The 26,923-nt window shown below is 36.4% G+C and overlaps 1 protein-coding gene across 4 annotated transcripts in view; it reads right to left on the reverse strand.

Annotated features, from left to right (window-relative positions):
• Nucleotides 1-272: 272 nt before the first annotated feature.
• Nucleotides 273-26,923, reverse strand: part of GPM6A (glycoprotein M6A) — a 345,190-nt gene continuing 318,539 nt past the window's right edge. For all 4 annotated transcript variants that reach the window (XM_008249994.5, XM_070068303.2, XM_089327256.1 and 1 more), the window contains exons 4-7: nucleotides 20,876-21,029; nucleotides 13,134-13,210; nucleotides 12,591-12,656; nucleotides 273-2,376 (exon numbers count right to left, since the gene is read on the reverse strand). In XM_008249994.5, the coding sequence (XP_008248216.1) occupies nucleotides 2,224-2,376; nucleotides 12,591-12,656; nucleotides 13,134-13,210; nucleotides 20,876-21,029 (450 nt within the window). In that variant the 3' untranslated portion in view covers nucleotides 273-2,223. The remainder of the gene's footprint in view (nucleotides 2,377-12,590; nucleotides 12,657-13,133; nucleotides 13,211-20,875; nucleotides 21,030-26,923) is intronic.

Below are 26,923 nucleotides of genomic sequence, written 5' to 3' on the forward strand. Positions count from 1 at the left end.
GGCTAAAACATAGCAGAAACTTGGAAAAGTTACCACTTCCTAAATGCAACACCCTCCAGTCCTTCCTCCTTTCCCACTCTCTAGACTGCCCAGCAATGCTACACTTATGTCCATGGACATGATTTCCATTGAATCTTGAAGTATATTTGGCAATCTCACTGAAATTAGAGTCTCAGAAGATTGCATCCACTTCATCTGCAAAGAATGCACACATATAAGAAAGAGAAATAAATAAAGCAAAATTTAAAAAACACAAAAACCACTGCAGAAACTAATAATAAGTACACAAAGTACACAAGTATATTTATTACATTTTGCAAGCACTTTGTTCTACATTTCAAAAACGCCACCATCAAGCTGTTGGCACATTTATGTACAAAACAGATTAATTGTAATGCCTGCTACAAAGCACTCTGTGAAAATACACTCTAATACTAGAAATAAAAGCCAAAAGTGTCAACATCATTACATGAATTTAGGAGACAGTTTTAAAAATCATCACAAACTGTAGAGACATAGAACTGAAACACTATAGTATAGAATTTAAAGAGCCCATTAATACTTTTGCTGAATATCTGTAATACTGCATATGTCAGAAAAATGTTGAACTAGTAAGATAATCTAAGTGTAAAAAATGAAGCAAAATGAACCCCAAATTAATTAATCCTACAGAATGCATAATCATGCCACAGATAACTCTAGTAATACCCCCTATCTACTACAAGAACTTGTAAAATCACTGATGATGCATGATTAGTAGTTGTACAAAGATTGTTTCACTCAATAAAGTTTATTAGAAATGCACTTACACTGAGAAAGGATTTCACAATGGTCAAATCAGTGCACAACACTACCTAGCTTTATACACTGACAAAAATGTCTTGTCAGGCTACATCATTTTAAAGACACTTTACAGCATTCTTGTAGCATTAGAAATAATCAAAGGAAGAGTGAAGGTTAAAACAAACACCAGATTTGGTCCAATAATACTGATTTTTTTTTAAAATTCCTTTGATACAGGTACTTTTTATAAATGACTATGAATGAACATTCGGTTAAATGACCTACTTAAAATAAAAACACAAATATAGCACTACACTTCCAAACAGTACATTCTATAGTGGCCGCTGACCACAGTTTAGAAAACGCTACAGGTAAACCGACATAGATTGGAAGGTTGCAAGCAAAGCTATTATATTAATGGAAGCCTTTTCAAATATATCATACACATTTTAGGAATAGTTTACAGAGGTGCAATCCATTAAAATTTTTTAAAGTAGGTAAAACAGTTCTGAGGGGTTAGTGTGCTTATTTTTAATATACCACCTTCATAAAGGTAATTATTTTCCACATTAGCATATTAAAAGTTCCAATCCAGCCACTGCTTAAATCACAAAAAGATCATTCTCCAATAGTCCACAGTAATTATTTCCATTAAAATTGTCTCTATTCTAAACTTTAAAAGGTAAGCCTGATGTCACAATCTTATAAAGGCAACTAGCCATGCATTAGCATCACTGTTTCTACATGCTCACAACATAAATATGAGTAATAAGAGAGAAATACCATTGAAGTACATCAAGAAAAAATACAATGTTAACAAAGATAAGAAGCACTTTTTTTAACCTACTCTTATAAATTTAGAAATTGCACCTTAGATTGATGAAAACATTAACCAGGGCCTATATAGCAATGTGGCCACTGATTTCCAGACGAGATTTCCTTATTTCAACAAGAGTCATCATGATGGTATCTCTGTCTAATATTCAAAATGTACAATGGTCCCTTTGAAGGTTACCTGTAGTTAAACTAGTTACCGAAATCAAAACTAAAAAGTATAAAAAGCTATTTTCATTTCAAAGCATAAGAAATAATGCAAAAAGTGTTATGTATAACACATGGGAAATTGTTAAAAAACAAATCTTTCAATTGACAATGTTAGTGTTTTTGATCCTACAGAACTATTAAATGAGTTTGAGAAATTTTAAAACAAACCAAAAAAGGCTGGATAGGAGCTTGTAGAAGAGATCTGATAACACCAATTTAACAGATTAGGAAATTAAGTGCTAAACAACAAAGAATTGGATTCGGGTGATTCATAAGTCACCCTACACATCATTGATGAGAAGCACTTTCACTTTTGTTTTTCAAAGGTTGGATGGTTGGATGGCCCTTAGTTAAACACCAATGCATTCAAATGGTAGAAAGAACAGAAAGATGTATTTATGTGTATGCATTGAGCCGCTCTTTGGAGCGAGTAGAATGAATGTCATGAAGCTCTTGCTCCTCCTTGGACTTGATATCCTCGTACTTCTGCATCCGACAGGCATCTTTCACGTAGGCCCAGTTGGCAGACAGAACCATAAGGTAGTGAACCTAATTAAAGACAAAAATAATTTATATTGAAGACCTGTTCAGTGTGTTAACTACATATTACTATCAGGAAAGAAATATTCAAATCATATAGTTATGTAGCATATGTTCATACCTAAAATGGAACCAAAATTTCCATGATAATAGGAGTAATATAAATAAAATATATGCCTCACTATTCCAACTAAACCATAGTTTCAACACCCCTTCTTTTTATATCTTGTATTCTTCCATGTTTTCAAATTTGAAGTAATGCAAAACCTATTCTTAATCTTTATGTGAAATGTACTGTCCATTCTGTCTTCATTTTCCCAAATCTTAAGACTATACATGTTATTGTATCTTTATTTTATAATTCATAGTCACAAATTATCTAATGATTTGCATGTAATTGACTTGAATTAATTAGGAGATTTATTGCCCCACCGTGTAGTACAAAGAGGGATTATAGAAATCCCAAAACGAACACATAAATTTAATTATCCTCTTAAGTTTTAATATTGTGAGTTTTCAATTCCCTTACATTACAGTTACAGGAGAGAAAGCATTGTGTCACATGAATTTTATATATGTATATTCATTCATGATTACCAAAACAGTGCCATAATAAAAAAAGAAGATTGACTTATTTTTAATAATGAAATTACTCAATCAATGAAGTTCTTGGTTTGACTTGAACTGACTCAGTAATATGATTTCTTACTTGTTTTCTTTCTTTTTTTATGGGTTTTGGTGGATGAATAAGAAAGAGAAAGTCAGTTTATAGATATTTACTTTCTCTAAGTTTCAAAGGATGGGCACTGTTTAAAATTTGGTAGAAAAGTAGAACACTAATATTTTGATAATTATTGATAAGTACCTTGAAGGACAAGATGCATATTGGTCTTAAAAAAAGTGTGTGTGTGTGTATATATATATATATATATATATAAAGAATGCAAAATCAACCCTAAATAGTGAATATTGTGGAATATACAGATAGTAAAAGGATAATTCAAAACAATTTTGATATAAGAATATAGGAAAAAGATGCATAACACTGCAAGTTATTTCAGGATATTCTATTTCATTTGAAAATCTGCATTTTAATGGAAATTATAAGACACTTGAATGCAGAAGCCATAAGTTATAGTCTTATACATTATGGTATTTATATAGTGAAAGCTTATTAACTATGTACACACATAAAATAAGGTTTATGCACAGATTCAAACAGATGTGATATTTTCGCGCTTAGATAGCAAATATTGGGGACACATTTGACATAATTATGACACCACTATGGACACCCACATCCCACCCTGGTGTATCTAAGCTCAAATCCCAGTTCCACCCCCAATTCTAGCTTCCTACTAATTAATGTTCAGCTGGTGATAACTCAAGTAGTTGTTCCCTGCCACCCCTGTGAGATATGTGGATTGAGTATCTTGCTCCTGGTTTCTGCCAGTCTCAGGTCTGCTATTACAGACATCGGGGAGTTAACCTGCAGATTAGTGATTTTCTCTATCTATTTTTCTCTGTCTCTCTTTCTGTAAATCTATCTTTTAAATAAATAAAATAAATCTTAAAAAGCCATCTTTTCTCTTAATACCAGAGAAAATATGACTCCTAATTATTAAATCTGTATCTGAAATACTGAAGAGAAATTAAGGGTCAGTTTTGTTCAGGAGCTACATGCATGTCACTAAAATCTATTTCTTATGTTGTTATGTGCACATGAACACAAGTATCCATATTTCTCCACTGATCTCACAGCCTGGCTGGTGCTGCCAGGGACTGAGTGCCATGTACATCATTGGCCAGAACATGTTGATGCTTCCCATGGGCATATTTAAGCATTAATTTAAAAATAAAAGGCCTTTACTTATTGTTCTATTTTGATCCCTCCATTTAATTAGCCAATATGATCTTATTAAGCATTTCACATTCTGAAAGAAAATTCCCATGTAGAAATTTATAATCACCATAGCTAAAATGTTGAGCTTGTTTTAATTAACAAAACATTTGAAAATCCAGTTTAACACTGACATTGAGTCAGTTTTGTTGGATAATTTAACAATAATTTAATAATACAAACTTAATACAAAAATGTTGATGAAGCAGTAAAATGACTGGTCTGATAGGGTTCATTATTACATTAGCATTGTCTCATCAGTCCTGTTTTTAGTCTTTGATAAGAGACAGATCTTTTCTTTAAAAAAAAAAATGTTACTGAGATTCCAAGATGGCTCAATAGGGAAAAAACGTAGTGCTTTAGGCGAGGGGAAAATAGCAGGAGAAAAGCAGAGGAAGTACATTCCCAGGGTCGAGTTGGAGAGAACTTTGCAGTGGAAATTCTACAAAAGGAGGACACCAAGGTACAGACACAACACACAACCCCCAGAGCCGAGAGCCAGAGGATACACCAGCTTTTAAGAGGGAGGTAAGAGCAGCCTTCATCAGTCTGTGCCACTGTGAGACTGCTGGAGAGACCGCCTTGAAACAAACACTGTCTGAATCTAGCCTGAAGCCCTAACGGGGGCAGGTTACCCACCTAATCCAGAGGAAAAAAGCACATTTCTTTTCTCCCCATTCCTCAATAAGGGTGCCCATCAACTGGCAGGGTAAAGATGCCATTTTGCAACCAGCAGCAGCTGCAGTGGCTCTTGGGCACATGTGTGATCAGGGGATTTCACCAAAGGAAAAAATTTGCTTTCCCCAACAGGCAACTCTGAGTTTTGCTGGGAGGGTTGACAGAGTGCTAGGCACCTGCATAGCACTGTGAGGTGCCCCAAGCCCTTCAGCATATTCAAGCTATGGGGCTCAAACCACCAAGGCAGAGAACTAATAGGTAGCTAACTCGGGAAATGTCTCTGATGTCTTCATGTGCAGAAGAGGCTAGCATGGTAGACTGGATCCTCTGTACTCTGTGACTGTGGGAGCCTTGCGTTCTGAGACTGTAGGAAAACTCTGACTGCAGGATAGGACACAGGGTATAGCTGGATCTCTGGGCAATCACTGTGTCCAGTGGCAGAAGCTCAAGACTCGCTAATTTACTGGGGTGGGTAATTGCAGAGGGATCCTGCTCACCCTGGGAACTGTGCAGATACTTTGTGCTATTCATGTGGCAGTGCAGGTGAGTGCTGCACCCACTATGGGTAAACCCTGGGCATTGATCACCTTGGAAGAGAGGAGTGAGGGTGTGATTATGGCAACAGAGGTGATCATTCCCTCTCCCCTGCTGTTAATAGAGGAAAACTACCCTGCCCAACATGAGTGTGACCCTCAATACTTGCCCCACCCTGGAGCACTGACCAGAACTCCCTGGACACACCCAGTTTATGCTTCTGGGTAATCACTGAAACAGCAGACACTTCATTAACCCACAGAGACATAGTTCAAAGAAAAAATCCATCGGAGGTAAAAACCAACAAGTATCACCACAAATGCTTAAAAATAAGCACAGAAATTCAAGAAATAAGAATAAGGAAGACAACATGACTTCCCCAAAGGAACACAACAACACTCCAATATTAGAATATATGGACAAAGATATTGATGAAATTCCTGAAAAGGAATTCAAAAGAATGATCATAGGATTACTCTGAGTAATGAGAAGCAAATTCCCCAATTAAATAAATCCATATGATACATGGGGGGGGGGACTTTCTATGAGACTGAGATTTTGAAGAGAAATCAATTGAAATATTATAAATGATGAATTCAATAGGCCAATAAAAATATACTGTAAAGTCTTAACAAGAGACTTGGTGGGAAGAAAGATTATTTGAGCTATAAGACAAACCTTTGGAAAAAACATAGTAAGAGAAGAAGGAGAAGAAGAAGAAGAAATTAGAAAAAAATAAAAACCAATGTTCAAGATTTATGAGATACTATCAAATGACTCAACATGTGAGTCTTAGGAGTGCCTGAAGGAATGGAAAGATGGAATGGATAACAAGACCTATTCAGTGAAATAATTACAGGAAACTTCCCTCATTTGGAGAAAGAAAGAGACATTCAAGTACATGAGGCACATAGAACTCCCAACATACATGACCAGAAAAAAATATTCACCATGATACATTGTACTCAAACTTTCAGGAGTAAAGCATAGGGACTAGCACTGTGGATTTGTAGGATAAACCTCCATCTATGCTTCCAGCATCCCCTATAGGCAGCAGTTCATTTCCCAGCTGCTCCTCTTCCAATCGAGCTCTCTGCTATGGTCTTGAAAAGCACTAGAGTATGACCCAAGCGCTTGGGCTCCTGTGCCCATGTGGGAAACCCAGAAGAAGCTTCTGGCTCCTGGCTTTGAATCAGCCTAGCTCTGGACATTGCAGACGTTTGGGGAGTGAACCAACGGATGCAAGACCTTTTTTCTCTGTTTCACCCTCTCTGTATGTAACTCTAGCTCTCAAATAAATAAAATCTTAAAAAAGAAAGTAAAGCATGAAGAAAAAATTCTAAAATGTGAACAAGAGAAATGGCATATTACTTTCAGAGGATCTTCAATTAGATTCACAGCTGATCTCTCATCAGAAATCCTACCAGCTAGGTGAGAATAGAGACACAGTCCAAGTCGTAAGAGGAAAAAAAAACTGCTGAACAAGAATACTGTACTCTTCAAGGCTCTCATTTATGAATGAAGGTGAAATAAAGACTTTCAATAAACAACAGAAGCTGAAAACAATTTGTCACCACTCATCCAGCCTTACAAAAGATGCTTAAGGATATGCTACATACAGAAACACAAAAAGATAATCATCATTATGAAAGAATGGGAAGGCAGAAAATCTTCCAGAAAAAGGACAAGGAAATCCAAAGTAAACAATAGAATATTTATGAAAAAAATAGCAGGGCCCAGTCATTACTTATCACCCTTGAACGTAAATGTCCTATGTTCTCCAGTTAAGAGATACAGACTGGCTGAATGGATTAAAAAGCAAGACCCATCTGTATGCTGCCTACAAGAAACACACTTCACAACAAAGATATACACATACTGAAAGTGAGAGAATGGAAAAATATATACCACACAAACAGAAAGTAAAAATAAACAAGTGTAGTCATCCTAATATTAGAAAAAATAGATTTTAACACAAAAACTGCTAACAGAGACAATAAGGGCAGTTTATGATGATTAAGGGATCAATTCAACAGGAATATGTGACTGTAATAAATGTATATGTACCCAATGCCAGGGCACTTGACTATTTAAAATAAATGTTAATGAATCTAAAAGGAGACAGAGACTCCAATACAGGAGTAATGGGGGACTACAATACTGCACTTTCATCAATGGACAGATCAGCTAGACAGAAAATCAACAATGAAATAAGAAATTTAATCAACACTATGATCCAAACGGATCTAACTGATATCTACAAAACCTTTCAACTCACACTTGGAAAATACACATTCTTTTCATCAGTGCATGGACCTTTCTCTAGGATAGACCATATGCTAGGCCATAAAACAAGTCTTAGCAAATTAAAAAAAAAATCATACCTTGCATCCTTTCTGATCACATGGAATGAAGCTTGAATTTAACAACTCAAGAATCTCTAGAAAGTATGCAAACCCATGGAGACTGAACAACATGCTTCTGAATGAACAATGGTTCATAGAAGAAATCAAAAGGAAAACAAAAAAAATCCTAGAAATGAAGGAAGATGATAATAAAAAACATATAAAAATATATGGGATACAAGCAAAGAAGTGTTAAGAGGGAAGTTTATAGCAACTGGTGCCTACTTAAATAAATTGGAAAGGCAACAAATTAATGAGCTATCAGTGCATCTAAAGGACCTAGAAAAACAACAAATGAAACCCAAAATTAGTAGGAGGAATTACTTAAAATTAGGGAAAATATAAACAATATTTAAACAAAAAAAGCAATATAAAAGATCAGTGAAATGAAGAGTTGGTTTTTTGAAAAAAAATTTGATATACTGTTGGCTCAACTAATCAAAAAAGATGAAAATGGAGATGTAACAATGGATACCAGAGAAATAAAAAGAATCATCAGAAATTACTACAGGTATATGCCAACAAATTGGAAAATCTAGAAGAAATCGATAGAATCCGAGACACATTTTATCTACCAAAATTGAGTCAGGAAGACCCCCAAAACCTAAGCAGACCAATAATCAGGATGGAGATTGAATCAGTAATAAAGGCCCTCCCAACAAAGAAAAGCCCAGGACCAGCTGGCTTCACTGCTGAATTCTACCAGATTTTTAAAGATCTAATTTCAATTCCTCTCAAACTCTTCAAAATGATTGAATGAGAGGGTATCCTCCCAAACTCCTTCTATGAGACCAGTATTACGTTAATTGTGAAACAGGAAAACGACACAACAAAGAAAGAGAACTACAGATTAATATCAATGATAAACATAGATGCAAAAATCCTCAACACAATACTAGCTAATCAAATTCAACAAAACATCAGTAAGATCATCTACCTGGACCAAGTCAGATTAACCCCAGGTGCACAGGGATGATTAAACATAGGAAAATCAATAACTGTGATACATGACATTAACAAATTAAAGAATTAAAAACATGATTATCTCAATAGATTCCAAGAAAGCATCTGATAAAATATAACATCCTTTCATGATAAAAACCTTAAGCAAAGTGGATATGGAAGGACCTTTCCTCAATACAATCAAGGTAATTTATGATAAACCCATAGCTCACAACTTATCAAATGCTGAAAAGTTGGAAGCATTTCCATTATGATCTACCAGAACCAGACAAACATCCCAACTTTCACTGTTGCTATACAATTTAGCCCTTGAAGTTTTAGCCAGAGTCATTAGGCAAGAAAAAGAAATCAAAGGGATACAAATTGGAAAGGAAGAATCAAATTATCCTTATTTGCAGAAGACATGATTCTATATGTAGGGGAATCATAAGACTCCACCAAGAGACTATTAGAACTAACAAAAGAGATTGGTAAAATGGCAGGATAAAAATTAACATGCAAAAATCGATAGCCTTTGTATATACAGACAATGCCTTGGCAGAGAAAAAACTTCCAAGATCAATCCTGTTCACAATAGCTAAAAGAAAATTAAATACTTTGGAATGAATTTAACCAAGGAAGTGAAAGATTTCTGTGATGAAAATTACAAAACAGGCCGGCACCGTGGCTCACTAGGCTAATCCTCCGCCTTGTGGCACTGGCACACAGGGTTCTAGTCTCGGTTGGGGCGCCGGTTCTGTCCCGGTTGCCCCTCTTCCAGGCCAGCTCTCTGCTGTGGCCTGGGAGTGCAGTGGAGGATGGCCCAAGTGCTTGGGCCCTGCACCCGCATGGGAGAGCAGGAGGAAGCACGTGGCTTCTAGCTTCTGGCTTCGGATCGGCACAGTGCGCCAGCCACAGCGGCCATTTGGGGGGTGAACCAACGGAAGGAAGACCTTTCTTTCTGTCTCTCTGTCACTGTCTAACTCTGACTGCCCCCCCCCAAAAAAAGAAAATAGTATTAAGCTAATTTATTTAACCGAGTCCTCAAGTCTCCCTCAGTTACAGTTGCATGAAAAACAAGCATTAAATATATCTTGTATATATCTCTCTCTCTCACTGTCTAATTCTGCCTGTTGAAAAAAATTACAAAACATTAATGAGAAAAATAGAAGACACGAAAAAATGGAAAAATCTTCTATTTTTGTGGATTCAAAGAATGAATATCATCAAAATGTCCATATACCAAAAGCAATTTACAGATTTAATGTGATACCAAGCATAATATGAATGACGTTCTTCTCAGATCCAGGAAAAAAATCTTGCTAAAATTCACACAGAAACACAAGGCAATCTGAATAGCTAAGCCTTCTTAAACAAAAACAAAATTACTGGAAATATCATGATACCAGATTTCAAGACATACTACAAGGCAGTTATTATCAAAACAGTCTAGAACTGGCACACACAAAAATAGACACATAGAACAATGGAACAGAATAGAAACTCCAAAAATCAATCCATGTATCTACAACCAATTCATCTTTGTCAAAGAAGCTAAAATCAATCCCTGGAGCAAGGACAATTCCTTTAACAAACAGTGCTGGGAAAATTAGATGTTTACATGCAGAAGTATGAAACAAGAGCACTACTTTATACCTTATACAACAATCAACTCACAGTGGATCAAGGATCTAAATCCATGACCTGATATGATCAAATTACTAGAGAAGAACATTGCAAAAACTCTGCAAGACTTTGGCATAGGCAAAGACTTCCTGAAAAACGCCACAGAAACACAGGCAATCAAAGTCAAAATTGAAGTTTGGGGTTACATTAAGCTGAGAATCTTCTGTACTGCAGAAGCGGCAACCAACAGAATGGGAAAAATATTTGCAAACTAAGAAATATGAAGGATTAATATTGAAAATTTATAAAGAGCTCAAGTAACTCAACAACAAAACAAATAATCCAGTTATGAAATGAGCAAAGGATTGGATCAGGCATTTTTTCAAGAGGAAATTCAAATGGCCAACAGACACTTGAAAAATGCTCAGGATCATTAGCTATTAGGGAAATAAAATCAAAACAACAATGAGGTTTTACCTCACCCTGGTTAGAATGGTTCTCATACAGAAATAAACAAACAATAAATGCTGGAGAGGATGTGGGGAAAAAGGTACCCTAATACACTGTTGGTGGGAATGTAAACTAGCATAGGTATTGTGGAAGACTGTATAGAGATAACTCAGAAAGCTGAAAATTGATATACTATATGACCCTGCAATCCCACTGCTGGGAAGTTACCCAAAGGAAATGAAATGAAATCATCATATGAAAGAGTTATCTATACCCTCATGTTACAGCAGCTCAATTCACAATAGCCACCCAGAGGTCCATCAACTGAAGACTGTATACAGAAATTGTGGTGTGTATATATACATACATATTATAATTGTGGAATATATATTATGGAATACCACGCAGCCATAAAAAAGAATGAAATCTTGTCTTTTGTAAAAAAAAAAAAAAGGATTAAACTGGAAAGCTGGAAACCGTTATACTTAGTGAAATAAGCCAGTCCCAAAAAGACAAATACAGTATGGTTTTCCTGATCTGTGGTAACTAATAGAGTACCAAAAAATGTAATGTATAGGAGTCAAATTAATATTTTGAGATTGAATGATTGTTTATACCCTTGTCTCTACTGTTGAGCAACAGTATTTTTTCTTCTTACTATTTGTTGAACTCTTTACTTAGCAAGTATAAAGTAAACGGCAAGTTGATCATTGTGAAAATTAAGATAGAGGGAGTAAGAGGGGAAGGAGAAAGTGTTGGAGTACTGTCTCTAGGGAGGGTAGAGTAGAAAGTATCACTATGTTCCTAAATCTGTATATATGAAATATCTTAAATAAAAACAGAATTTTAACAGTATTTTTTTCAGCTACATACTAGACTACATATTGTCATTATTTTTATATGCTGTATTAACTATAAGATCTGCTTACTAATAAATTTAGAAAGTTCTTTTACTACTTATTTGCTAGGATACAGGAATAAAAACTAAAAGACCTTGGCTCCAAAAGCTACTACTGGTGCTCAGAAAACATGTTCATTGTTGATAACTGGCATTCAGTAAACAAACTGGAATTCATGGTGAGTTACAAATAAGAGACAAGAATTGATATTAGATCCTCCAAACTCAATAAAAGCCAAACAAGTAAAAAGAGAATTTAAGGACTTGTTATTAAGATTTTTCAAGAAAACTGGATATATAGACATTGAAGTTAAGTTTGCTTTCAGCAAATTAATCCTTTCTGATTAGTGACTCTATGGCTTTTTTGTTCTTAAAGAGGAAATAAAGAATAATTTAAATTAGGAATTCATTATAGAATCGGAAAATTAAACTGGAATATATATATGTTAATAAATATTTTTATAATAGTCATCTAATATGTAAAATACTAATTAATTACTTATTTTCTAATGTTATCAGTATTAAATGTTATGAATATTATTGAGTGTTTTAATTTTTAAACTCATTATCAAATATAATTTCTGTCTTAAGGTCAATATTTCTTTAGGTTAACTCTTGCTTTTCATTTATTTATTTGTCCATTATTCCTACGCCCCTCCTTTTTTTGGCTGATAAAGTAAATTGACTTCAGAGATTATTTTTTAAAAAAGCTGTTGTCACTACCAGAAAATTGATTTGTAGTTTAAATAAAAAAAGCAAGCATCAAAGTTTGGGGTGGAAGCTCTCTTACCATAGCAATAACTGCTGCCCCAGCTCCAGCAAGTGCCACAATAAACAAGTGGAAGGTCATGTTCAGCTGTAACGAAAACCATAGAGAAGCAAATTATGTGTCAGAGTGACAAGTAGAAGAGGGGTTAGGAGTGACGCTTTCTTACAAAAATGGTGTATATATTTAACAAATGTGAGCCTATGATCACTTACTTGATCAAAAAAGTTTTTACCTGCAAATTATTTAAATGCTTACAAGCACATTATTTTAATACAATTCCTTTATAAAGATGACATTATGATTGACAATGCTTTTATAGTAACATCACAACAATATAAGGCTATGCTCACTGTTTAAATACAATTTTTCAATGTTCATTAAAATTATTTTCTAGTAATTTTAAAATATGTTATGATTTTCATTGAACTATACACATTATCTCATTTGTATTTAATCTTTACCTCCCCTGAATAACATCAACATAGATTTACTAATATTCTATATCTCAAATAATAAAAGGAATATTAAAATTTCTAATAAAATTAAAAGCTATAAAACACTCACCTCAGCAGACTCACACATCCTCAAGAAATTCTCAGAGACAGTGCAAATTTTCTTTTCCTCTCCAATTGTCACAATCCCTACATGCAGAAAATTAATGTTGCATTATAATTATTTTCATGAACCCAGAAAGAGAAAGAGAACTTTTTGCCAATCAAATCCAAAGAAGATCCATTTCATATTATGTTATAATGGAAAAATTAATCAGCTTACATTATATATAATCTTTGTGCTTAGAATTATGAATATACAAGACACAAAATTATTTAGCCCCAAGTAATATGTAACATTTTCAAAACCTCTGAATTCAATTGAATACAGTCACCAGAATTTTTAGAATCAGTTATAGATAGTTCATGGATTTAGTTCAATAAAATGATGGTATAGGCATCATGACTATGTTGGTGACTATGCCTCACACTGTGCTGAAGATAGGATATAAATTTGTTCAACTGGCACAATGCTTCTGTTGCTCTATAACAACATATTGCCCAAAGGAGCACTTTTTCTTCAGCTAACAGAAAATAATGCTATTAGTAATGGAATTGAAAGTTGCCATTTCACACTTACTTATCCTTTCTCCAGTTGGTTCATGGACCAACTATAAGAATCACCTGGGGAACTGTCACAATAACTAGCCTCTAGCCCAGAACTCTTACATGATATTGAATATTAGGCTTGGAACAGTGGATTCTTTCGAACAAGCAAACTGATAACTCATTGCCATAGCTGCGTATTTTATTTTAGAGAAGAGTGCTCAGATCCTCCTTACAATGGCTGTTAAATTTTGTTTTGAGAATTACTGAAGTACAAAATGTTTACATGCACAAAAGAAAATCAAAAGTTGTGGGCGCTCTGATTCTAATCTTTGGCATATACTGATCTTAATTTAGTTCTAATATATAAACATATATTTACACCTTCTTGGCTTTAAGGTGCATCAATATTATCCCTGTCTTATGGAGCACTGTCATTAGTTTCTGCTTTGTAAATAGTTTACGGAATCCATTTTCTTGTTAAAAAATAATTTTTTGGCAGTATATCAAATGTAGAGATCTGTCTGCACAACCTTCCCTTTCTGACAATTTGGTTCTAGGAGGGCAAAGAAATAGTACTCTGCCCTAAGATTTGTCTAATACTCTGCCACGGTTGAACAGGCTTCCTAGTCAAGGCCACTTTTCTCTATGCTAGTCCATTATAGATTTGCTCATGTGGAAAATACATACATGTTGTTCATATATTTTGTTACCCATTTCTCAACTCACATTCCCAGAGGGAGGGATAGTGAGAGGGAAGTATGGTTACCTTCTTAAAATTGTACCTATGAAATACAACAAATCTGTTCTCCTTTTAGTAATAGAAATCAAACTAATAATAATGATAATTGGGAAAGTGTTGCTTATGCTTTACTGTCCACAATTAATTGCCTTTCATTCCTCCTTATATCCCCTCCCATGAAACTTTGTCCCAAATCTCCATGTAACTTTTCTTAAAAGCACTACCAATGACCTCCCAGGACTAATTTCCAGTTCTCATTTTCCTGCAAGTCAGCAGTACCGGAGAGAGCTTATCACACCCTCTTCCTTCATATACTCTTCATTTGGGTTATAAGATCTTCTGTTTTTAAATTTCTAATCGCATTGATTCTTCCTCTAAATTCATGTCCAGTGCCTTCTCTTCTATACTTTGAAGTTAGAACAGTGCCGTGTTTACTCCTCTGCCACCTGTCTCTCTTGCTGATCTCATCCAATCTTATAGATCTAAATATTATTAACTACTATAAAATCTATACAGCCAGTATACACCTCTTCCCTGAAACCACTATTCTTAACTGGCAACTCTATTTGATCAATTGGTTAGTAATTTTTTTTTTTTTTTTTTTGACAGGTAGAGTGGACAGTGAGAGGGAGACAGAGAGAAAGGTCTTCCTTTGCCGTTGGTTCACCTTCCAATGGCCGTTGCAGCCGGTGCACTGCACTGATCCGAAGCCAGGAGCCAGGCCCCTTCTCCTGGTCTCCCATGCGGGTGTAGGGCACAAGCACTTGGGCCATCCTCCACTGCACTCTCTGGCCACAGCAGAGAGCTGGACGGAGCAACCGGGACAGAATCCGGCTCCTGGACCGGGACTAGAACCCGGGGTACCAGTGCCACAGGCGGAGAATTAGCCTATTGAGCCGTGGTGCCGGCCCGGTTAGTAATCTTGATTTCACCTCTAACTTTAAATTCCCTTTGACATGCTGGATAACAGAAATTCTTACACATAGGAATAGCCTAGACAAGAAAACAAAAGCCTAGATTTTATCAAGAAAATTATTGAATTAAATAGCAGATATGAATACAGATTAGTAATTAGCAATGACACATAGAAAATATACAAAAGGTTTCCTATTAATATTTTGTGTCTAGTTTCTATGTAAGCATAAGATGTTTTTCTGAATGGAGTGGACTTAGGTCAAAAGTATTCTTTATTTCAATTTCAATTCTCTCTTCTGTTATATCTGGAACAAACATAGCAATATTCTTATGCCATAGCTCTCTTCTCTAGAAAAAGTATGCTGGAGTGGCATTGTGCCATAGTGAATGAAGCCACTGCCTGTGATACTGGCATCCCATATGGGCACCAGTTCATGTCTTGTCTGCTCCACTTCTATTCCAACTCCCTGCCAAAATGGCCTGGGAAGAGCAGCAGAAGATGGCCTCGATGTTTGGGCCCATGCTGCCCATGTGGGAGACCTGGTCTCTTTCTCTGTCTCTCCCCATCTCTCCATAACTCTTTCAAAAAAATAAATAAAAAGATGAAATCTTTATTTAAAAAAAAGTATGCTGGTCCAGGTTTATGAGTTAGTACTCTAACTTCATTTTATGATTTTTGCCATGGAGATTTATTTTACTCAAAAGTGAACATTGCTGAAACATAACAGGTGGTTATTAAATACCTACTGAAAAGGGTGTTAATATATCAGTGAAATAAAACCATACTGCGAAGCACTTTATATAAATCGGATAAAACAAAGAATGCTGTTCTGGCTAACTTCTGATACTGTATGTGGTGGATAAGAAGTGGAGTTGAGGAAAAATCTAAAATTGGCCCCACCTCCTAGGCAGCACTTTCTCTTCAAGGTTGACTCTGAGGTCCTTTCATCAAATTTTCAGGTTTTAATGCAGCAAAATTGAAATATTGGATCTGGGTGATATTATGGGGACCTGTTTTAATGTTTCATGATACAGATTTACTAGAGCAAATGCCTAATACATCCAATGTCATTAGATTAAAACAGAAATCATAATAAACACATTAAGAATGCAGGTAAGATTATTTTATGATGCATTTCAAAATTCAGCAAATCCTAATTTGATAAGCAACCTTTGAATTCTTTAGCTCTGTCAACTGATGCCTGTGCTTTTCATTAGATCTGTATGAAATGTGTCTGTTTATTAAGTGTGTCTGACTGAATACTGAGATTCATACCTCTACTAAACAGGTATAATAGCCTTTACACAGTAACAGTTCCCATTATGTAGTTTAAGGACTTCGATCTCCTCTAAGATAAAAGACGCCATCTATATGCTAATGAGACAACTTCGCATCATAAGAGAAATCATTTAAAAGAATATTCTTACCTATTCAATTACAGTTTTAGATGAATACTAGTAAATTTTGTAACAGCCATAGTACACTTTTTTAGGAGTGATTCTTTTCTGATGCCATATGATAGTTATGTGGTTCCACAAGTACATTCAAAGATTCTTAGTGACATCATCTGGATGACAAATAGCTTACAGCGATTGATATTATAGAAGAGGTCTACAAAAAGGTTTAACAGCTGAGCTCAATGTGCCCGCTGTTTCTTCCATATCCACAGAAGAAAAGTTACCTTGTGATAAACCATGATAACTATGTTGCAAACAGTGGTAAGGCTCAAAGAACAATTTTAACTTTACATTCATGTTTAACACTTAACTTTGAGCCAGCTGCACTGTATCTTCCTGGGCCTTTTTTGTCTGCCCCCTACCCTGCCAGGGACTCTTCTGTCTTCCACTTTAAGGACCTCTGTAATTGCATTAGGCCCCTCTGGCTAATGCAGGATTATCTCCTTATTTTAAGGTCAGTAAACAAGCAACCTTGAGTCCATCTGTAACCTTAACTCCCCTATGACACCTAGCATCATATATTCATAGGCTGCAGGAAATCAGATGTGGGCATATGTGACAGGCTATTATTCTGTCTACCAACTATAATAATAGTTGACTTATGATTATGGTGTTAAAAAGCTCTTTTTCTGAAGATGTTATTTGAAAAATGAGTGCAGCAAGTTTAGAACACTCACTTTTTAATGTAGTGTGGCCTACTAGGTAATCATCTCCCTAGAAAATCACTTTACCTCTTAGAACTCCACACTTTAGACTAGAAAGCTGCACTGGTGATTAGTGAAGTCTATTAATAAAATTCTATAACAAGGATATATTCTATGCTTAATATTACAGGACATCATATACACTGAGAAGTATAAACCTTAATATATTACGTTAGTTTTGGATCCATAAGCATTTGAATACATTGAAAATTAACAGACTTTTTGTTGCAAAAAACAGTGAAAAATACTAAAAATATGCTTCTACTAATAATATTCAGAAATTATTTTCCCTCTCCTTTAAAAATTAAATTTGGTGAAAATTTAAGAAATATTTTGCTAGTTTCTTAATAGTTTTCATCCAAAATCTGGTTTGATAAAAGTAAAGCTCTACTACTTTTCATATTTTGATTTACTACACCAAGAGAAAACTAAATCAGCCCGATCAGAAGCACACCAATCTACCACGTACATTTGAAAATACAGACATTCACATTAAGTGACCTCAGCCTTCATCTATTCCCACTATGACACTTTCTTAAAGGAAACTGAGGACCTGAGAATAAAATGGAATAATAAACAATAGCATGATAGCAATAACCTCACTGTGTGTACATCTGAATTTCAGTTAAGGCACAAAAATTTTAAATGCATATTGTTTAAAATATTTTCATTTATATATCAACTACAAAACATTTCTTGTTTACCTGAAATTTTAATTCAACTGATTGCCTTGTATTTTACCTGGCAGCCCTATGTGAGAGGCTAGACATATGTTTTCCAATTTTAACTTTGAAGGTCAGCAGAACAAAACAAAGAAATAGGGAGAGAGACTGCAGCCATAGGCAAGGAAATTTTTTTAAAGATACATTAATTCAACATCAAGGTTAGACAAACAATAGCATGGGTGCAAAAAAAGGAAAAAAAAAACTACATTAAAACCCATTGTTGGAATGCTTTATACTTTCCATATAAATAATAATCTGCTATACAACTGATCACAAACATAGTCCTCGAGGATTATTTTTTTTTTTGCCCATTTACATGAATATTTTCTAACACCAGCCTTCTTTGAAGCAGTGAGGGCCTCTACCATTGTGCTTGGCTGAGTTCACAAATCTACTATACCTGGACCTTCCCTGTCCCTGCTCTGCTTTGCTAAGCTTTGTTTCCTGGCAGTTATTAAAAGCTTCTGCCACTGCCATAGCTACTGCTGCTGCTAGAACCACCAAAGCTACCTTGCTTTTGTAGTTTGGCAAAATATTGTCCTCCGCTACCACAGGGGCAGAACTTCTTCCTTCAAATGTTACTCCCTTCGTGGGTCCAAAATTTGACAACTGATTGTTGTAATTGCCAAATTCACTATAGCTTCCACCACCTCCCAAACTGCTTCCACTGCCAATGCCAAAGCCACTTCTGCCATTGTGTTTCTTTCTTTTTCTTTTTTTTTTTCTTTTTTTTTACAGGCAGAGTGGACAGTGAGAGAGAGAGAGAGACAGAGAGAAAGGTGTTCCTTTGCCGTTGGTTTACCCTCCAATGGCTGCCGCGGCCAGTGAGCTGTGGCCAGCACACCGCACTGACCGGATGGCAGGAGCCAGGTACTTCTCCTGGTCTCCCATGGGGTGCAGGGCCCAAGCACTTGGGCCATCCTCCACTGCACTCCCTGGCCACAGCAGAGAGCTGGCCTGGAAGAGGGGCAACCGGGACAGAATCCGGCGCCCTGACCGGGACTAGAACCGGGTGTGCCAGCGTCGCAAGGTGGAGGATTAGCCTAGTGAGCCGCAGCGCCGGCCGACTTCCGCCATTATTACAGCTGTCCTAGCTGCCAATTCCACCATAACAACTGCTCTGATTCCCATAACTCTGTATACCACTTCACTAGCCTCTGCTTCCTCCAGAACGAGGGCCATCTCCTCGGTAGCCACCATCTTTACCAAATCCACTGTAACCATTCCTACTGCCACCATATGCACAACCACCTCAGCTGCCACCAACCTCTGAAATTTACTCCACAATCAAAGTTGTCATTGAGAGACAAGGATTTTTAAAGCAGGTGTTTGGTGGTGACATCCATCAGCAGTCACTGCTGGGTTTTCCTTCTTCTGTGTTTACAAGGGACTTGAGTCTAAGAGTAAACCTCTCCAATGTAAGTTATTGCCAAGAACATCATCCATAGAGCACATCATCCTGCTTTTCATTTGGGTAAGTCTACAGGAGGCCTTAGAACTTCATCTGTCAGGATGGCAGGTGAGCCACTGTTTTGGAACACACAGCTGGTTGACTACAGAGTAGCTGTGGAGTCCCCATAGTCTATCTATAATACACCCAGAGCAACAAGACCTTCAGGTACCCTTGAGTAAAGTTTCCTCATTTCCTGAAATAAGAGAAACACATCTATAATCCCCAGATATTAACAGTCAGCCTTTTAATATCTGTTAAATGAAAAAAGAAATCTATTTGCAAATGCAGTTTAGCATGTCTTTTATAAATTCCATGAGTCTCATACTTTTACAAATATTGAGCAGAATCTCAAAAAAAGTTAACTAAGATTAGACTCTAATTTTCTGCACTAATTTTGAACTTATGAGTAAAGATACAAACTCTGAAGCTGAGCCTCCTGAGTTTGAATCATAGCTCTGTCAGTTACTAGTTTATAAATCTGGACAGGCCATTTTTGCTCACTGTAGCTCGGCTTTGTCATCTACAAAAGGAGATAACAGTTTGTTCCCATTATTGAGTTGGGAGAATTAAACAATTTAAAGTACATAAAGTACTTAGATTAGAGCCAGTACATGACAAACTCATGTACATATGAGTAACTATTATTTTTACATGGGGTTTCAGCTCTAATTAAATATAACCAAAGAGAACCATTCAATTATTTAGCATTCTTTGATTTCATTATGTTTAAATGCTTAAATTTTTCCCATATATTTTTCTTAATTAATCTTCATATGAAATCTAACAAAATGTGCAGTTTGTCGTGGGAAAGTGAAAGTAAATGCAGATATCATATGAGTTTGGAAAAAAAGAAAAGAATTGGAAAATATAAGCTACAGTTATACCTGCAATTACCAAGAAAGGCAATCCGACAGCCTGTTCAAGTATGTTTGTGTGTGTGTGTGTGTGTGTGTGTATCACCACTGTGCTTGGCCGGCTCACAAATCTTCTGTAACCTGGAGCTTCCAGGTTGTAAGACTAATTTCTATTAACCCTGGAATTGCTACTTATTTAAATTTAAAAATGAATATCTTAAAAGTAAATACTCTGTTGAATATATCTACATAATAGAAGTAATGATGATTTTAAAGTGATATACAATATTTTAGAAATGGTTACCAGGTAAAATAACATAGAGTTGCATTTTTCAGTTAGAATCCAATGTCTACCTACCAAACTGACGAAGATCCAAGCAGAGATTTGCTCCCTCCACTAATGTAGTGTTTCGGCAGATGGTCCACAGATTGAAGTACATGTAAACTGGCAGAGAGGTGAAAGCTGTGACTCCCAGCCAAGCCAACATGAAAAGGTATGTCAGCATAATAAACTGCAACAGAGAAAAGATCGGGAAAGAAAACATATGATCTCCTGGGAAAGATAATTTTGTGCTTATTCTGCAAAGCTTAACATATATAAAGATTTTATAGCTGTACTACATAAATCATTATAACAGCACGATCAGAAATATAAGCCTTGGAAATTGTGAAATGTGAACATAATGAATTAAGTGAAAAAAAATCTGCTGGAGAATCTCATTTGGCATAGTTTCTAATATATAAAGGAAAAACTAACCCACTGGCATTAAAATACCTGTTTCATTCATGTACTCTTCTTACAACCTCTTCACAATCATTTTAAAGTTTAGAAAATATTATTGGTATGTTTAGAAGGGATTTTACTGGGGCTGGTGTGGTGGCATAGTTGGTAAAGCCACTGCCTTAAATGCTACTATCCCATATGGATGCTGGTTCAAGTTCTGGATGCTCCACCTCCTAGAAAAACATAAGAAGATGGTCCAAGCACTTGGGTCCCAGCTACCCATGTAGGAGACCTGAAAGAAGCTCCTGGCTCCTGGCTCTGGCCTGGCCCAGCCCTGGCCATGGTGGCCCATCTGGGGAATGAACCAGTGGATGGAAAATCTTTAAAGCAATTTCCCAAACATTGTTAAACAGTGTGCACCCAAGATGAGACAAAATTGGTCTGTAAATTTATTTATTTATTTATTTTTGATATCCAGAGTTAGAAAAGAGAGACAGAGAGAAAGGTCTTCCTTCCATTGGTTCACCCCGCCAAATGGCCACTATGTTTGGCACGCTGCGCCGATCTGAAGCCAGGAGCCAGGTGCTTCCTCCTGGTCTCCCATGTGGGTGCAGGACCCAAGCACTTGGGCCATCCTCCACTGCTTTCCTGGGCCACAGCAGAGAGCTGGACTGGAAGAAGAGCAACTGGGACAGAATCTGGTGCCCCAACCGGGACTAGAATCTGGGTGCCAGTGCTGCAGGCAGAAGATTAGCCAAGTGAGCCGCAGGGCTGGCCGGTCTGTAAATTTCAGCAAATAAAATTTGAATATTAAATGATTTCAATTATAAAGGAATGGAGTAAGAACCCTTAAAAGGAAATTTATTCCTTAAATAGAATTATTAAAATTTATATCACTTTTAGAATTAATAAATCTTATTCAATTAATTTTAGTGAGGCTTAGCATGTAAAGATTTATGGTAGGATTTCAGTCAAATAAAACAATACTTGTTTTTATTGCACTGGTCAAAAGAATACAAATATTCCATAGGAGACAGGCATTTAACCCAGTGGTTAAGTCGCCACTTGAAATGCTTGCATTCATGGGGGCTGACGCCATGGCTCACTTGGTTAATCCTCTGCCTGCAGTGCTGGCATCCCACATGGGTGCCGGGTTCTAGTCCCGATAACTCCTCTTCCAGCCCAGCTCTTTGCTGTGGCCCAGGAAGGCAATGGAGGATGGCCCAGGTGCTTGGGCTCCTGCACCTGCATGGGAGACCAGGAAGAAGCACCTGGCTCCTGGCTTCGGATAGGCCAGTGTCGGCTGTAGCGACCATTTGGGGGGTTAAACAACGGAAGGAAGACCTTTCTCTCTGTCTTGCTCTCACTGTCTATAACTCTACCTGTCAAATAAAAAAAGAAAAAAGAAATGCTCGCATTCCACAATGAAGTGACTGGTTCAAGTAGAGGATTCTCCACTTCCCATCCAGCTTCCTTCCTAACCTCATCTCAGGAAGTGGCAGGTGATGTCTCAAGTACATCTAGGAGACTCAGATGCTGTTCTGGACTCCTGTTAGCAGGCATCTGGGGAGTGAATCTGCAGTTGGGAGATTTCTCTTTCTGTGTTTCATATAAAAATATGAAAAATAATTTTTAAAAAGTTCCATGTGGAAACACAGACAACATGTGGTCTTGAAGCATACTTGACTGAGCATGGAAACATTTTACTGTCTCTGCTAGACAGAAAGGACAATTTTTTTTTTACCTCATCTTCCTCTTTTCTACTTTTTGGAATTTAATTAATGAAGCACATCAATATTTGAAGCTCACAGATCAGTGTGGGAACCAGCTCATAATTCTTCTGTTCTCAAAGCTTTGAACCCTAATACATCATTCCAGTCAAGGTGAGAAAGCTCTGCTAAACCCCAAAGCATGGATAAGCATACAGGAGTGGCAATACCAAGTCACTTTTTTAAAAAATGATTTATTTATTTATTTATTTGAAAGTCAGAGTTACACAGAGAGAGGAGAAGCAGAGAGAGAGAGAGAGAGAGAAAGAGAGAGAGAGAGAAATCTTCCATCTGATGGTTCACTCCCCAGATGGCCGCAATGGCCGGAGCTGTGACGATCCACAGCCAGGAGCCAGGAGCTTCTTTCAGGTCTCCCACGTGGGTGCAGGGGCCCAAGGACTTGGGCCATCTTCTACTGCTTTCCCAGGCCATAGCAGAGAGATGGACAGGAAGCAGAGCAGCTAAGTCTTGAACTGGCGCCCATATGGGATGCTGGTGCTTCAGGCCAGGGTGTTAGCCCACTGAGCCGCAGTGCCGGCCCCAATACCAAGTCACTTTTAACATTAATAAAGAGTACAATGATATGATGCAAGTCATTTTCCATCTTTTACCATTTATTTCCTATATATTATATATATATATATGTGAGGCAGAGATCTATTTATTTAATTATTTAACACACAGTGACATGACAGTGTAGTCCCTTATCTAAATGTCATGTTTATTTTGCATTAAAAAGGGCTTTATGATGCCTTGGTTAAAGGCACCAGCATTTGAGCTTGCTGAGCCTAAGCTGCCCTTTTTTTTTTTTAACTTTTATTTAATGAATATAAATTTCCAAAGTACAGCTTATGGATTACAATGGCTTCCCCCCCATAACGTCCCTCCCACCCGCAACCCTCCCCTCTCCCACTCCATCTCCCCTCCCACCCACATGAGGATTCATTTTCGATTCTCTTTATCTACAGAAGATCAGTTTAGCATACATTAAGTAAAGATTTCAACAGTTTGCTCCCACACAGAAACATAAAGTGAAAAATAATAGATGATTTTTAAAATGATGATGAAATCAGATCAGACCTATTGTCATGTTTAATCCCAGTGAGAGTCAAGTTGGGAATTGATAATTTCTTCTTCTTCTTCTTCTTCTTTTTTTTTTTTTTTTTTTTTACAGAAGATCAGTTTAGTATACATTAAGTAAAGCTTTCAACAGTTTGCACCCCCATAGAAACACAAAGTGAAATATACTGTTTGAGTACTCATTATAGCATTAAGTCTCAATGTACAGCATGCTAAGGACAGAGATCCCACATGAGGAGTGAGTGCACAGTGACTCCTGTTGTTGACTTTACAAATTGACACTCTTGTTTATGGCCTCAGTAATCTCCCCATGCTCCAGTCATGAATTTCCAAGGCTATGGAAGCCCCTTGAGTTCTCCGACTCTTATCTTGTTTAGACAGTAAGCTGCCCTTTAAGCTTCTGTTTCTGTGTTTGTAAATTGGGAACAACTCCAAATTGATCTCACATGTTTGTGTGAGGCTAAAATGAGATAATAACATTAAAAGCATTTTGTTTAGAACCTGACAAATGAGAAACTTTGATAAAATTTTAGCTATTTTATTATTCATAATATTATTGTGACTGCCACTCTTACTATAAGAATATTTTCTGCCTGAATGAAATTATATACAATAAGAGAATTAGATTTCATATTAAGTTTGGAGAAAAAGAATGAACACCTCTTGGATTTGGGAAAGATATTCAGAATGAGCTCGCTCTCTCATGAGTGGCTCCAGAAGTTCTTAGAAACCACCTCAGAGGTGAAGAAATCCATTAATAAACTCCTTTGGGGTAGAAAAGCCTTCTTTATTAAGATTTTCATTATTTGCTGTTTTAGATCTCAAGGCTACTCAATTGAAATGATGTGGCAGACTGAAATTTATTGCTTTGGTGAACTAAAAGCAACTGTGTGAGGTCCAAGAGACAATAATCAACATGCTTTGAGCTATATAGTAACTTGTTTTTTCTTTTTTTCTGTCATGGAGATTTTTCAAAACCTTCTTTTGAAGATGCTATGTCATATAGCAGGGACTTACAAGTCAATTGGTTTTGATTCAAAGTGGATTGGAACACTTTGAACAGTGTTGTGTCTGCTGCTATGAAAGATATATGACTTCTAAAAATGCAGAAATACTGACTTAATTTTCTTTCTTCTGCCAGCTACAATGGCAGAGCAAATTAACAAAGCAGGATGTCATAGAGTAATCATACCACGGAGAAAATATTTTCACTACTATTAATGCATAAGTTTTGTTCCAAGAAAAATACAGAAGAGTTTACTTTTGAATTTTGACTGCTAAGCTGGTCATATTTCAGAGAATAGAATATCATATTCACTAAAGTATATAAACTGAGGAAGCTAAAACAATAATTCTTTATTCCTATATGTGTTTTTTCAGAATCTGATAAGTACAAAAATTGAAGAACTATTCAAATTGATCACATGTAATCCAAGTTAGAAAGTCCTTTTATGCCATAAAAATATTACATTAGTATACATTATTCTAGTTCTTCATTGATAATCCTATGATAACTTGGTCATTTGAACATTAAATAAATTACTACACTCTCATCTCTGTTAGAAAAAAATTCTCTTCTGATTTTGAAAGCCTTTTGTTCTGGCCAGCGCCGCGTCTCACTAGGCTAATCCTCCGCCTGTGGCGCCAGCACACCGGGTTCTAGTCCCGGTCGGGGCGCCGGATTCTGTCCCGGTTGCCCCTCTTCCAGGCCAGCTCTCTGCTGTGGCCAGGGAGTGTAGTGGAGGATGGCCCAAGTGCTTAGGCCCTGCACCCCATGAAGACCAGGAGAAGTACCTGGCTCCTGCCATCAGATCAGCGCGGTGCGCCGGCCGTGGCAGCCATTGGAGGGTGAACCTCCAATGCAAAGGAAGACCTTTCTCTCTGTCTCTCTCTCTCTCACTGTCCACTCAGCCTGTCAAGAAAAAAAAAAAAAAGGCATTTTGTTCTGTGTCTGGCTTTATTAAACTCTATTTTTAGTGAAACTCTTTTTAAAGCTCAGCTCCATAAGAGCTATTGAGAGCACAATGGAAAAAAAAAAAAAAACTGGAAGAAATATAAAAGTATTATTAGACTTGAAGTCAGATGATTTGGTAACCATTTGGTGGTTTGACAAATCACTTAACCCCACATAGTTACTTTCCTCATTAGTGAACTGGAAATTAGAATATGTTCTCTTGGGGCTGTGATGTTAACAAAAGGAAGGAATCAATATGAAATCACTTAGCAGGAAAATATGTTCCACAAAGAACTTAAAGAGAGGAAGTTACGTTTAATTTACCAATATTTAATTATTGGTTGTGGTCAGAAGGAAACTCTTTCTGTACAATTTAGTGTTTACTGCATTGAAAAGACAATGAATTTAAATTTCTAGTAGCTCTAAAATGAAAGGATGGGTTCTGTAGAAGTTGTAAATATAAAATGACCCCGCTGGCTTTTCTCATCTTAGTCACTATTTAGGATTACTCACATATATTAAAATCCTCACTGTTTCCTCCTAACTCACAAAGAAAATAGTTTCATTAGAACTTCCTTTGTGAAACATTAATTAATTTAATGATCCATGATAATGAAATTGTTATAAAATGATAGGGATTGGGTGCTAGATATTTAATTAACATTCAACATATTCCATTATCAGACCATTATTTTAGTATAATTTCATCAATACTTGCAAATGATTGCCATAACATCTTCTTGTTATCTTACTTGTTTAGTTTTGTTTTTCTCCATATAATTTTTGAGATCCTACCACATATTATCATTAAATTCAATAAAGTTATAAATTATTTTTGACTTGTAATTAATACAATATGTAGTTATTGTTTTGAGGGAT

This window comes from Oryctolagus cuniculus, chromosome 2 (assembly GCF_051225735.1).
Source record: "Oryctolagus cuniculus isolate XC-2025 breed Fujian yellow rabbit chromosome 2, ASM5122573v1, whole genome shotgun sequence".
Taxonomy (NCBI): Eukaryota; Metazoa; Chordata; class Mammalia; order Lagomorpha; family Leporidae; genus Oryctolagus; species Oryctolagus cuniculus.